We start from the raw sequence: 14,999 nt of genomic DNA, 5'->3' as shown, positions 1-14,999 counted from the left end.
TGGATGCACACAGCATCCTCACCTTGCCTTTTTTGTGCAATAGCACCGCATTCAGAACTGGCAACCTCACAGTACTTCTGTCTTGCCTTGCCTTTAGCGCACACACACAAAGTCAAGCAGCTAGTCATGTTTGCCAACAATAATCAGTCAAATGGGCAGACATTTTGCTATGTAGGAACATAGAAAATAGCAGTAAGAGTCGATCATTCAGCCCTTTCAGCGTGCTCAGCCATTCATTACAATTATGGCTGATCATTCAACTCAATACCCTATTCCTGCTTTCTCCCATATCCTTTGATCATTTCTCCTGGGACCTGTGTAATATCCCTACATATAATTTGCGTCCTATCACACTGCTTTATATCATTTCCACATGACAAGTTCAGTGCTCCAGCCCAGGAAACAGGCTTTGCCAACATAATTCATTTCCCCAGGAGAAGGGTATTATGAACTGTACACAGGCCAGTCAGCGTACCATATCATAATGCAGGTAATTTTAACAATGCAAAAGTCTTTCAATCCGCAAACAGTCAACTCTGATCACCTTATGTATCACATCTCAGATGTCTGTACCAATTATCCTGGAAAAAGCCATGACATCCATATCCCTGATAATCTTAGATTCCTGATTCATTTCAAGGACCAGTTACCTCGTAAGAATGGCTGCTGGGACACAAGGATTACACTCAACAACCATAGATGATGGCAGATGATATAAACAATTCTTTGACTGAGGCTGAGTGCCGATACAATGCAACTCATTCTTCAACAAGGGCCATAGTAGGACAGATGATTGATCTCCTGAAGGTGAGATGTTTGGACTAGTGTGGGGGACACTTCAAACAGAGACTGCCACATAATCTTTGTATAATGTGTTACATAACTGGAGCAGACAAAGAGGTGATGAGATTGGTTCTGAAGAGCAGTATGCCTTCTGAGAAGAAAGATGACAACATTGAGTAGGAGAAACATCTGCATAATCAGGACCCAGAAAAAAACAGGGCTTGATTTCCAGCACACTACCCCTGAAACATTAGCCAAATTGTTAATTCTAATTTTCCAAAGTTCCCTACAAGCAGGAAAGGTTCTATTAAATTTGTAAATAATTAATGTAACTCCCTTGATTCAAAAAGCAGGAACCTATAGGCCAGCTAGCTTAACAATCATCATTGGGAAAAAGTTATTATATAGATGTTAAGGCAGGACACTGAGAAACATCCAAAGTAATCACTCAGAGTCAACATGGTTTTGTGAAAGTTAAGTCAGGCTGAACATTATTATTTTCATCCAAACATGAGTTGTGTGGATTTTCTTTTGGAGACATTCTCACCGCAAAGCTTAGTCAAAGTTTCTGTGGTATCATAATTAATTCCCTTCCCCATCCTCACTCATGTCTGATTCAGACCCATCTAACCACCTACCAATTCCAAAACAGCTTGACACTCAACAGATATCTGCCAAAAAAACTGGCATCTCTTATGCCCATACCATCTTTGAGAGGCTGCTGTGCACCTCACCTAGAGCATAATAGCACAGAAGCCACAAAGCCATGCTGCCCACCTTGACAATCTATTATGGCCTTCTGCATCCAGCTTGCACATACTGAACTAGGTGTTCAATCATGTCCTGTCTGTTATCCACAAGGCAAGCTTCCTCCAACTTGTTGCCCTCATCTTCCTCCTCAGGTAAGTGCATCTATTTGCCCAGCTCCTCAGTATTTATCACACTGCCTCTTTGCCTGCTCCAACTGTGCAAAACTAAGCATAACAGGTTGGTGCAGGACCCCCTGAGCACCGCACCTCAGAACCAGATCTTCTGCAATCTTCTCATCTTGTCTGTCACGGTACTGGTGCATCAACTTGGCAAATGTATCATGCTGGTTGAGTGATCAACATCTTACAGCTAAAATGGAGTGCCTGCCCATCAGGGATGCACATCAAACATCCCACTTTCTGTTGGACTGAATGAGTGAAAAATAATGATTAAAAGCTATTGAGAAATGCGCTAAATTTTCTTCAAGATTTCCTTTGTGATATTGGACCCTCCTCCACCTCTCAACATGTATCTGAACTAATATCGGCCTGAGGTAGGAATTCACTCCCTCCTATTCCATTTGATAACACCTGGGACCTGTATTTTGGAAGCACTTTACTGATAAATCTCAAGCATAAAATGTGAACATCTCCAAATTTGTTAAAAACTATTGTGAACAAGGGAGATTCTGACATGAAAACCATATGGAATACTTCTTAACGAAGTCACCAACATAATGAAGTATGTTTTTGAAAAGGGTTGTTGCAAAGTTGCTTGAAAATCCTGCATGCAATCAAGTAACAAGTGACTCTAAGAAATAATATTGCCTTGTTTAGAGGGCATTCTTGCTCAGAAATTAACATGAAATGCACAATGTCATCAAAAGATAGGATCAATTTAAAATTGTGTAGCTCTTTTGTAGATTCTAGAAACTGGCTCATAACAAGGTAAACGAGAGATGATTTGCACTTGTAAAGGTAGAAATGAGAGCAATTAATCTGCTTAAGTGGCTGCTCGATGTACAAACTGCTAAATTAAACACATAAATATAAATTATTCTTTTCATTATCTCCCATGAAGAGTAGACTTTCAGAGAGGAAAATGGATGGTTTCAGCTTTAATCATGATTATAGAATGATGAAATCTGCAGGTGTGGAGTCTGCATCAATATCATTATTTTCAGGTTCACAGTGTGGGATTTACAAAAATGTAAATAATAATGGAGATTGCAATAAAACTTCCTTTTAATTCTTTCACATAAAATTCAATGGACAACCTGAAGAGGTAATTCACATCCATCATAGTTCAAAAGTATGATAGAATGGAAACTTACAGTCAGGACGGTATAACTTTTTAAAGAGAAGCCAAGTTAAATCAAATCATGTTATCTCATTCTCCATCTCAATGCCCAGATGCTTACATGAGCTGCCAGAAGTTCCACTGAAAGTCTTTTGTTCGTGCCAGTATGGATACAGATAAGTAAAGGCTAAGTGATATTTTATTACCTGAATTTCTTTTCCAACATGGGACTTAATGTTACCACCACTGGGATTTATTGTAAATTCCTTAGGTCGTGCTCCTGATTCGATGTTCATCCACAAATTTATGCTTTTGTGCTCTGAGGCCTGGCTGAAGCTTGTTTGGCTGATTTCACCAGTACCATCACCAGGAACTCGCAACTTAATTGACATTGGTACAAGGGACGTATTGGTAAGGCAACATGATATGGTCTTGGGAAAACCTAAAATTTTTGGAAAGTAAGATTGATAGAAATTACCCATATGTACTGTACTCAATTCCACTTTAACCCAATACAACTCTCAGTTTACCATAAACAATGGGGCAATATTCAATAAGCAGATTGATCAGAGCTCCTCAGAACCCCTGTTAGCATTAACAGAAACATGCAAATTGCAACAGTGACATTGTATCGTATGTTTATCCAGAATACTAAACCAAACGTTCTCATTTTCTGGTGATTCTAATATTCCCAATTTTATATCCTTATAATCACTGTAGTGCTTCTTTTCACTGGCCATCTTAGCCAAACAAACATAAAACAGATGGTAATTCAAAACCACTCAAAGGTCCTGATATGTACAATGCGATAAAGAGGATGTAAGGAGACCAAAAATAGCTGACAAATTGACAAAGCCAGGGGAGGGAGATAGTACAAATTTTAACATCAGAAACTCCTCGTTATTTAAATCGTTTGTTTTAGCTCTAGCAGCTGGACATATTGACAGCCTGGGAAGCCATTTGGTGAAATAAACAGTGATAGGGATTCTTAGGGATGGTCTCCGACCTTCAGGTGAAGGAAAGATGAACGCTTTTACCTGAAGTATGGAAGAAGTCAGTGATCAGAATTGGTTGTGAGGAGGAAGTGAACAAGCAAATTCAATGGAGGGGCACATTCATAGACTGGGGCTTTGAAGGTGGAATTAGCCATCACAAACTGGAGAAGAGATGCCATTCGGGTTGGAGCAAGAGAGTTTAACAGTTGTTCTTTTTGTGGGGGGAAGACATTGAGAATTCCAGGACATCTTCAGAGCCTGGCAGGAGTACTCTTGCCTGTTTTGGCTTAGAAGATTTGCTCTAAAAAAAGGCACTTAATTCATGAGCTCCCACCTTCCTTTGCTGACACACTTCTAGACAAATGGAAACATTGTCTATCTCCCTGTTGTATTAATGAGCTAATGAAATGTCCTTCTGCTTCATTAAACATTTAGCAGCCAGCACTTCCATGATTCCCTCTCATTTTTCCTTTTTTAAATACCGCCCCACTTTCTAGGCCATTAATTTGTCTTCAATCAGTAACAATTTGATTGGATATAGTCAACATGGTTTTGTCAAGGGTAAGTCATGTCTCACAAACGTCATTGAGTTTTTGAGAAGGTGACCAAGCATGTAGATGAGGGTAGGGAAGTTGACTTGGTGTACATGGATTTCAGTAAAGCCTTTGATAAGGTTCCACATGGTAGGCTTTTGCAGAAAATGCAGAGGCATGGGATTGAGGGTGATTTAGCAGTTTGGATTAGAAACTGGCTTTCTGTAAGAAGGCAGCGAGTGGTGGTTGATGGACGATAATGGCATAGTGTAGGGGTAAGGGTTTAGGTTAGTTCACACGTCGACATAACACTGAGGGCCAAAGGGCCCGTTTTGCACTGTATTGTTCTATGTTCTAAACCACGGCTCCCTTGCTCGACCACTTTTTCCCTGCCTGACAGCTACATAGCTGTTCCTTGAATAAGTTCCACATTTCAATTGTGCCCATCCCCTGCAGTTTCCTTCCCATCCTATGCATCCTAAATCATGCCTAATCGCATCATAATTGTCTTTCCCCCAGCAATAGCTCTTGCCCTGCCATATATACCTATCCCTTTCTATCACTAAGGTAAACATGACCGCATTGTGGTCACTGTCACCAAAGTGCTCACCTACCTCCAAATCTAACACCTGGCCAGGTTCATTACCCAGTACCAAATGCAAAGCGGCCTTGCCCCTTGTTGGCTTGTCCACAGACTATGTCAGGAAACCATCCTGCACACATTGGACAAAAATGGACCCATCTAAAGTACTCAAACTATAGTATTTCCAGTCAATATTTGGAAAGTCAAAGGCCCCCATATCTACCCTGTTAGTTTCGCTTCTTTCCTCTACATATCTGGAACTATTCGGAGGCCTATAGAAAACTCCCAATAGGGTGACCTCTCAAAATAATCCTTCACTGCTTTCTTGAATGCCTCAGTTGAACCTGCCTTCACCATATTTCCAAGCAGTGCATTCGATACCAAAACTATTACTTTGTGAAAAGGGCTTTTTCTGACTTCACTTTTGTCTAATTTGAACATCACTTTAAATCTATGCCTTCTCATTCATGTTCCTTTTACGAGGGGAACAATTTCTCCCTAACTACCTTGTCCAACCCACACATGATTTTGTAATCAGATTGCCTCTCAGTCTTCTTTTCTCCAAGGAGAACAGTCCCAACTGCTTCAGTCTATCCTCATAACTGAAGTTTCTTATTCCGAGAACCATTCTTATAAATTACTTCTGCATTCTCTCCAATGCACTCACATCTTTATTACAATGTGCTGCCCACAATTGTATACAATATAACAGTCGGGGTCTAATAAGCGTCTTATACAAATTCACTATCACCTCCTTGCTCCTGCACTCCACACCCCTATTAATAAACTTTATTAACTACACTCTCCACCTTCCCACCATTTGCAATGATCTGTTCACATATAGACCCAATTTCCTCTGTTCCTGTACCGTCTTTAGAATTGTATACCATATTTTATATTGTCTTTCAATGTACCTCCTACCAAAGTGCACTACCTCACATTTCTCGGCATTGAACCTCATCTGCTACCTATCTGCCCAACTTGTCAATGCCCTTTTTGACTTCCACATTGTGCTCCTCTCAGTTTTTAACTCTTCCACTTTTTGTGTCATCTGAAAACTTTGAAGTTGTCTCCTGTTCCAAGAACCAGATCATCGATATATGTCAAGGAAAACAACAATCCCAATACCGACCTTTGAGGAACTCCATTACAAATCTTCCGCCAGACCAAAATATATCCACTGACCATTATTCCCTGCTTGCTAACACTCTGCCAATTTGTTTTATCCAAGTTGCTTCTGTCCCTTTATACTATGACCTATTACATTCCTCACAAGTCTGTTGCAAGGCAATACCTCCCAAAAATACCCCATGCATGGGTTAATGAGACATGATTGAAAAAGTTTTAAAAAATATTTTCTGTACTTAGTTTGTCATTTTAATGCTCTATGTACCCCTTCAGATCTCCACTGTTTCTAACTCTTCACCAATTATTAAGTTTTCTGTTCTGTTGTTCTTTAAGTCCAAAATGTATGATCTCCATTTTCCACAATGTTCCAAACTATTTAAGCTTTCAATATCACTTTGTAATTTTATGCTTTAATTTGCATTGTTTATAATGCAGTCTATCTATATGTTCATGAGTAGATCTGGATATGTGGGTTTCTATGAAAGAATAAAACTGCTTAATAGGCCAGCATGAATGTGGAATAGCTTAATGATTACAGAAAGGACAAAACAATTTAAGGATTAAAATGTATTATTATGAACAATAAAGGTATTTAGCTAAAAGCATAAAGCAGTAACCATTTTAAAAATGACAAATTGTTAGTCAAGCAGATGTCTTGTGGTCATAATCCAAGAGCTTTAGCAAGTATAGATCTTTTTAGTTGGAATCCCAGGGAAGGAACCCACAGCTGCCGTCAACTATTCCAAACTATGTAACTATAAAACTATAGTTCCATTCATAGAACATTATAGCATAGTACAGGCCCTTCAGCCCTTGATGTTGCGCCAACCTATGGAACCAATCTGAAGCCCATCTAACCTACACTATTCCATTTCCATCCATATGTTTATCCAATGACCATTTAAATGCCCTTACTGTTGGCAAGTCTATTCTTTTTCTTATCAGCATGGCATTTTATCATAACTGCGGTTGTTACTAAAAAGAATAAGGAAGTCAACATTTCCAGCAAAAGCACTTCATCAAGAATCTGGCCCTTCTTGATGAAGAGCTTTTGCCTGAAAACTCAATTTTCCTGATCCTCGGATCCCGCCTGACCTGCTGTGCTTTTCCAGCACCACTCTAATCTAGACTCTAATCTCCAGCATCTGCAGTGCCCACTTCCGCCTACTAAAAAGAATAAGTCATGCATAGACTTTCCCATGATTTTTGTTATAAAAGACTGTACTTCAATAACTCTTCAGAAATTTTTCCGATACGTTTATTGGATCTCTCCCCATGCATGGGTTTGGACAATTCAAATACTCGTTGTTTGAAAAGCCTTGTTTTGGGTCAGTAAAAACTTTAACAGCATTGACTAAGTCATGAGAGCTACAGTGAATAGCTGAAGGCCCCCAAACACAAATTCTTGCATGACACCACTAATCACATCCCGGTATTAACCTTAATCACTGACTATGACCTCTCAATCCATTTCCTAACCAGATCGATAAATGCTTTCAGTTCAACAGAGTCCACATTTAGGTAACACTTTCTAATTTGCGACTTTGTCAATTGCCCTCTGGAAGTATACATATAAATAACATCCATTTGTCTTCCTTGCCTTCTATTTTAGCCATCGATCCAAAAGATTCTATCAATTTCATCAAAAGTGATCTACCCTTTACAAATCTATGCTGACTCTTTCTAATCAGCTGAAAAATTTCAGACTGTTCAGTCATGGTATACTTAATAACAGATTAGACATTTTCCAACAAGATATCCGGCGAACTGGTCAACAGTGAGTTGGCTTCCCTGTCTAGCTTTTCTTTAAATGGCAGAGTGGCATGCACAACCTGCTCAATTTTCCAATCTACTTGAATGACTCCTGGGATGAGAGAACAGTGATAGATTACCATCTTCCATTTCTGAAATCATACCATATCTTTGAAATCCAGTCCATGATTCTACTGTGTTACTGAATTGATCTGTGAAGAGTATTATTGCACAAACTTTAGACAGACACTGGGTTTTGGAATACTCCCTTTCAATAAAGCTTTTAACCCAACTTGTATACCCTTCAACACCTTTTCAGAAGAAATTCAGTCTTTCTTTTAAGCAGCAAGTTTGCTGCATTTACAGGTCAACCAGCAGGTCAATCAGGACAAACAGAGACAGTCCTTTGCCCCTGTTCCAGTGACCCCCCCTCCACAAAGATCATACTGTTCACAGTACCATATTCAGAATGTGGCATTCCACTAGAAAAGTCCCAGAAACTTTATTGCAATGAGTACTAAAAGAAACACAAAAAAGTTTAGATTAATTAAAATGTCTACCACTATAGCTCGATATAAAATCCTTATTTGTCAAAGCCCCCAGATGTGAAACAAGTCAGACTCTGACTCAGACTAGATCAGAACTATCTGGGCCTCCTGTCAAAATCCTTGAACAAGTTTGCTGGACTTTCTTGGAACTAACAAAAAAATGTCAGAAGCTGTACAGACAAACCCACTCCATCCAAAGCTACAGAAAAAGGCAACTTCTCTGATACTTCTGCTCTCGTTCTCCATAAGAGGGCACTGGAAATCAGTGCATACCTCAACAAAGGGATCCACTGTCTCTCACACCAAACTCAATATGAATACTCAGTTTTTGCTTCTCTATCAGAGAGCACAATGTCTACCTTTTTCTGTCGAACAAACAGCCAGAGATCTTGAGTAGTAGACCCATCTGGACCAATTTCACTTAGACATTTTGACAAAGTTCTGATGGTAAAGGACTTCAAAGCAAAATAATACAAGTATCCTTAATAATTTCCCTTAAGGAAGCTCACAGGTAACTTGTATCACTCTTCTTGGGACAGATGCTGATATCAGTAAGGGATTATCTTATCAAATAACAGAGGTGAGCTCTGGGTGATGTACTCCACTGAGCCAAAGGTCACTGCAACAAGGAGACTGAATAATTGAGATGACACGGTTTATGTTTTTTTGAATGAACATTAGAAAACATGATTCTCTTACGTTGGTATTCAGCTCATCCACAACTAATCTAAGTTGATCCAACAATACCTCTTCTAATAGATCAATTTGTCCAGCTTTATAAAGTATAGAACTGTGTCTAATTTAGAACTGCAATTTAAACCTTATGCAGATGGCTTGTCAGTAACAATACACTGAATAATCAATCAGTCGTCCATAAATCAGTTATTATTAATGACTGGTGCTCATAGAGTGATCATAAATTTGAATATAAATGGATCCCATCTAATTATCTGTCACTAAATATTTTACTGAGAATATCATCTATGACAATCTTGCTAAAAGAACCACTCTTACACAGCTGAAACCCAGCACTCCTGAGTTACTGCGAGACTCTGAGTGTACGATTAACTCAAAATGCACCAGACAAAGCCACAGAACGTGCATGAGGCCAGTGCCGAAATGAAGATACCTGCTTTACCATTATAAATGCTCAGGTATAGTTTTGGGGACAACCAACTTGATGGACATTAAGCTGATGTAAAAGAATGAATGAGAGAATTCTTTCAGTAAGGGCCATTGAATTAATCATAAACTTGAAAATTCCACATGTATAGCAGCTTGATTCCCTATTACTAAATGGAATAGGAATTCTTCATTTCTTTGCAATTCTTTTCCTAATAAACACTGTGAGGCACTGATATATATACTCACCAAAGGATACTTCCCCAAAGTTCAGTACAGGCACATTGAAATGAAATGTAGGTCCAATGACATGTCCCCTGCAAAAAAAAAGTAGTTATCAGCATGTTTTATGCAGCAGTGGGCTGTAACAATTAGCGATGCATCTGCAAGGAGGCCACGAAGAGAATAATTGTTAGCAATACCTACACACTCAGCAAGTCTCAATGATAATGAATACAATCAAAGGTGAACATGTCAATACAAAAGCAGTGAAACAAGATGGGCAATCTCTTTCCAAATATAACAGAGCAGCAGTATGTTTCTGACTAGAACTGAGGTTAGAGTCAACATTTTACAGGATTTCCAGCAGACGTACTCACAGAACTCAATCTAAGAAGATATTAGATTCACCAGATTCACTGCACCGTTCTTAAAACTCTCACACTTTAAAAAAAAGTAGATTTAAGGCAAAAACAGCAATGAAAAAAAGTACATCTCGCCCACTAGTCAGGTCAGGTTTATTTTCAACTTTAGTCAGTTGAAAATCCAATTTATCAGCATGACAAAGTATCATTATGTTTACCCATTTGTGACTTCTCCTGCCCATGTTCACCCGAAATAATGACATTAAGAGTCCCATAGAAGGATTCTAGCATATGAATTAACAGCTTTGGAAAGACAGGAGCCTGATATTAACAGTGCTGAATAAATAGCCAGGGGGTGTAGATACTGGATAGAAAAATGGACGACTGGGTTTCCCCACCTGCTGTGGATTTTTAACAGATTTTCTGCCTACAAATCAGTTTGATTAACAGTCTTGGCTTCCAGTCTGGTGTAGCAACTGTGGAGCAAACAAGTCTGATTCCTGAACCGTGACCAATTACAAAAATACAGTACCTGTGACATAATAAATCCTCATAAAATGGGTCACCTGAGCATTATAAGGTAAAACAGTCTGATTCAGTCTCAGAAAATCGGCAGGAAAAAGAATTGAGTCAGTGAATAGGTAATATAGCTATAATAGAAACCAAAGACAATAGCCTTATTTCTTCAATGTTTAATTGAAAAAAAATCTAGCCATTTAAAATTAGATGTTGGACATTAAGTCTGAAAATGTGGCATCAGTGGAAGAGATGAGTGAGGTGGCAGTGAGGTAGAGGTAAATACCATCAATGTACATGTGGAAAGTGATAAGCTTACCACTGATGTTGTCAAGGGAAAAGATGTAAATGAGAAATAGACGAGGTCAAAAATAGGCTTGAGGAATGGTGTGGGAGCAAGGTGAAATATCATAATAGGTGAATTGTTGGCTACAATTACCTAAATAAAACTAGAACCAGGTGAATGGAGTTCCCCTCTACTAGACAATGGAGGGAGGATTGGTGGATGGGGGGTTTGGTCAAATGTGTCAAAGACTGTATACATGTTGAAAACAATGAAGACCTACCAGTTATCAAAATTAATATGATGCTCATTCAGATTTCATTATTGCCTCAAATATGCTGTGAATGAAACTAAAAACGATCTAGAGCTTAGAGCTGATCTTCAACCTGTCCAATCATTACACCACAATTATTAATAAACCAAATGGAATGCAGAATTAAACAGCTAAAGCCACAGAGTACAAACCAGTGAAAGTGACGCTCAAAACTATATAATCCCTGGCAGACCACACATTAGGCTGAATTTTCACCATAGATATGGGAAATAAGAATAAAATCAGAAAGAGTTGGAGTAACTCAGCAGGTCTGGTAATATCTGTGGGGGGAGAAACAGAGTTCAATGCTTCTTCTATTGAATAGGAGCTGGGTTTCTTTGTATGTCAGAAAAAACCTCCAGTGAAAATTCAGATGTTACTTGACTGAGCCTTTAATTGGTATGCAGATTAGTTTGACACCCAAACTGCCAAAGGGGACAGGTGGGTCGCACAAGGTATGCAGCTGATTTCGACATGCCACAGAAGCTATCTGGCTGACCTGTGGGAGAATATGCTGATTGTTCCAAAGCCGTCTATTTTACCAGAGGGAAGCAAGGTGTCATGGGAAGCCAAAGGTACGCCACCAAGGTGAGGGCAGCCACGCAATGCTGGCCTGTATTTAATGCTGCAAGCTATGGATGAAAGGGCTGGAGGTTCTTTTCCCAGAGAGTGGCAGAAGAAAGTCATCATCTTCTCCAAAGACCACAAGGCATTAAGAAATAGGAACAGGAGTAACACTTTCAGGCCCTCAAGCCTGCTTCACCCTTTAATAGAATCATGGCAGATCTGTCATTCCTCACAATCACTGTCCTGCAATTTTTCCCATAATGCTTGATTCTCCTTCTGATATAAATATGTATATTTATATGTAAATATAAGCAAGTATTCTGCCTGCACAGCAACCCTCAGCATCTTAAATTGGTGCCTCTTTATTATAAGATTGCACTTTCTGGTCCTAGGCTCTCCTATGATGAGGAACATCCTCACAACATTTACACAATCAAGCCCTTTAATAGCATAGAAAAGTACAAGGCTATGTCAAGGATTAAATACTAATCTAAAACAAAATAACTTAACCTATGCACCCCTCAATTCACTGCTGTTCATATGCATGTCCAGCGATCGCTTAAATGTTCCTAATGACTCTGCTTCCACCACCGCTGCTGGCTACGCATTCCATGCATTCATAATTCTCTGCGTAAATAACCTACCTCTGACATCCCCCCTATATCTTCCTCCTGACACCTTAAAACTATGAGCCCTCAATATCAGGTCAATCCTGCCCAGGAAAAGTCCCTGGCTATAGACTGTATCCATGCCTCCCATTACCCTGTATACCTCAATCAGGTCACCTCTCTTCCTCGTTCTCTCCAGAGAAAAAAGTCCGAACTTAGTCAACCTCTCTTAGTAAGACAAGCCTTCCAGTCCAGGTAGCATCCTGGTAAACCTTCTTTGCACCCTCTCCCAAGCCTCCATATCTTTCCTATAATGAGGGCCACCAAAACTGGACACAATATTCCAAGTGCGGTCCCACCAGGGTTTTGTACAGCTGCAGCAACTCGATCCCCCTATTAATGAAGGCCAAAACACCATATGCTTTCTTCACAACCCTATCCACTTGAGTGGCAACTTTGAGGGATCTATGTACTTGCACACCCAGATCCCTCTTTTCTTCCACACTGCCAAGAATCCTGTCTTTAATCCCATCTTCAGCATTCAAGTTCAACCTTACAAAATGCATCACTTTGCATTTATCCAGGTTGAACTCAATCTGCCATTTCTCAGCCCAGCTCTGCATCCTGTCTATGTCACGCTGCAGTCTGCAATAGCCCTTAATACTATCAACAGTACCTCCAACCTTTGTGTCATCAGCAAATTTACTAACTCACCCCTCAACCAAGTCATTTATAAAAACTACAACGAGAAGAGGCCCTGAGGGACACCACTCACCACTGACCTCCAGGCAGAATGCTTTACATCTACAACCACTCTCTGTGTTCTGTCACAGAATCACAGAGATGTACAGCATGGAAACAGACCCTTCGGTCCAACTCGTCCATGTTGACCAGATATCCCTACTCAATCTAGTCCCATCTGCCAACACCCAGCCCATATTCCTCCAAACCGTTCCTATTCATATACCCATCCAGATGCCTCTTAAATATTACTATTGTACCAGCCTCCACCACTTCCTCTGGCAGCTCATTCCATACATGTACCACCCGCTGCATGACAAAAATGTCCCTTAGGTCTCTTTTACATCTTTTCCCTCTCACCTTAAACCTATGCCCTCTAGTTCTGGACTCCCTAACCCCCAGAGAAGAGACCTTATCTATTTACCTTATCATGCCCTCATGACTTTATAAACCTCTGTAAGATCACTCCTTAGCCTCTCCCTATAGCTTAACTCCTTCAACCCTGGCAACATCCTTGTAAATCCTTTCTGAACTCTTTCAAGTTTCACAACACTCTTCTGATAGGAAGGAGACCAGAACTGCACGCAAAATTCCAAAAGTGGCCTAACCAATGTCCTGTACAGCCGCAACATGACCTCCCAACTCCTGTACTCAATACTCTGACCAAATAAAGGAATGTGTACCAAATGCCTTCTTCACTATCCTATCTACCTGCGACTCCACTTTCAAAGAGCTATGAACCTGCACTCCAAGGTCTCTTTGTTCAGCAACATGCCCTAGGTACTTACTATTAAGTGTATAAGACCTGCTAAGATTTGCTTTCCCAAAATGCAGCACCTCGCATTTATCTGAATTAAATTCCATCTGCCACTTCTCAGCCCATTGGTCATCTGATCAAGATCCCACTGTAAATGAGGTAAACTTCTTCGCTGTCCACGACACCTGCAATTTTGGTATCATCTATAAACTTACTAACTATACCTATTATATTCACATCCAAATCACTTACATAAATGAAGAAAAGTAGAGGACCCAGCAGCAATCTTTGTGGCACTCCACTGGTCACAGGCCTCCAGTCTGAAAAACAACCCTCCACCACCACTCTCTGTCTATAGGAAGGATGTGCTGGTGTTGGTGGGGTCCAGAGGAGGTTTGCAAGGATGATCCCAGGGATGAAAGGCTTGTCACATGAGGAGCTATCGGGGACACTGGATCTGTACTCAAGAGTTTGGAAGGATGAGGGGGATCTCATTGAGCTGAGAGTGAAGGGACAACGCTTTGGAATTGAGATGAGAAATTTCTTCAGGCAGATGGTGAATAATCTGCAGAACTCATTATCACAGAACTTTACGGAGGCCAAGTCATCAAATGTATTTAAGATAGAGAGAGATAGGATCCTGATTAGTTGGGGGGGGTCAAGGATTACAGGGAGAAGGCATGAGAATGGAGTTAAGAAACATATCAGCATTGATCAAATAGCAGAGCAGATCCGATGGACCAAATGGCCAAATTCTGCGCCTATATCTTTTGTTAATCTTCAAGAAATTCCTTGAGCATTACATTACCTTTCACCACACAAAATGAGAAAAAAAAACAAGAAAATACACAAATTGAATCTGTATAAAGAGAAAGCAGCTTACTTGAAAGTCACTTGGACTGGTTCAGGGGATCCTTTCACAGAAAGAAATAAATCTACTATAAAATTCCCAAGAATTGCAGCTTTGAAAGTCACTTCCAACAACTGGTATTTGCCTGGCAACAGGGTCCCTTCACTTGGGCTAAAACAGAAACAGGAGCCCAATGCCCTGCGTGCAGGAATCTGGGTGTATACAGCAGAAATATCTCCCTTGTTGATCAACACAAGCTGAAAATATAAATACAAAGTGATAAAGTT

General features: G+C 40.0%; 1 protein-coding gene across 1 annotated transcript in view; it reads right to left on the bottom strand.

The window, feature by feature from the left end:
* The window catches only part of hydin (HYDIN axonemal central pair apparatus protein), an 888,678-nt gene that overhangs the window by 516,367 nt on the left and 357,312 nt on the right, over window positions 1–14,999 (bottom strand). Inside the window, exons 13-15 of the mRNA XM_060837518.1 lie at window positions 14,746–14,969; window positions 9,743–9,810; window positions 3,039–3,274 (exon numbers count right to left, since the gene is read on the bottom strand). Of these exons, the coding sequence (XP_060693501.1) occupies window positions 3,039–3,274; window positions 9,743–9,810; window positions 14,746–14,969 (528 nt within the window). The remainder of the gene's footprint in view (window positions 1–3,038; window positions 3,275–9,742; window positions 9,811–14,745; window positions 14,970–14,999) is intronic.

The sequence above is a fragment of the Hemiscyllium ocellatum genome, chromosome 17, assembly GCF_020745735.1.
Source record: "Hemiscyllium ocellatum isolate sHemOce1 chromosome 17, sHemOce1.pat.X.cur, whole genome shotgun sequence".
NCBI classification, from domain to species: domain Eukaryota; kingdom Metazoa; phylum Chordata; class Chondrichthyes; order Orectolobiformes; family Hemiscylliidae; genus Hemiscyllium; species Hemiscyllium ocellatum.
The sequence above is the reverse complement of the archived record's forward strand: the minus strand, read 5'-3'. Positions and strand labels throughout refer to the sequence as shown.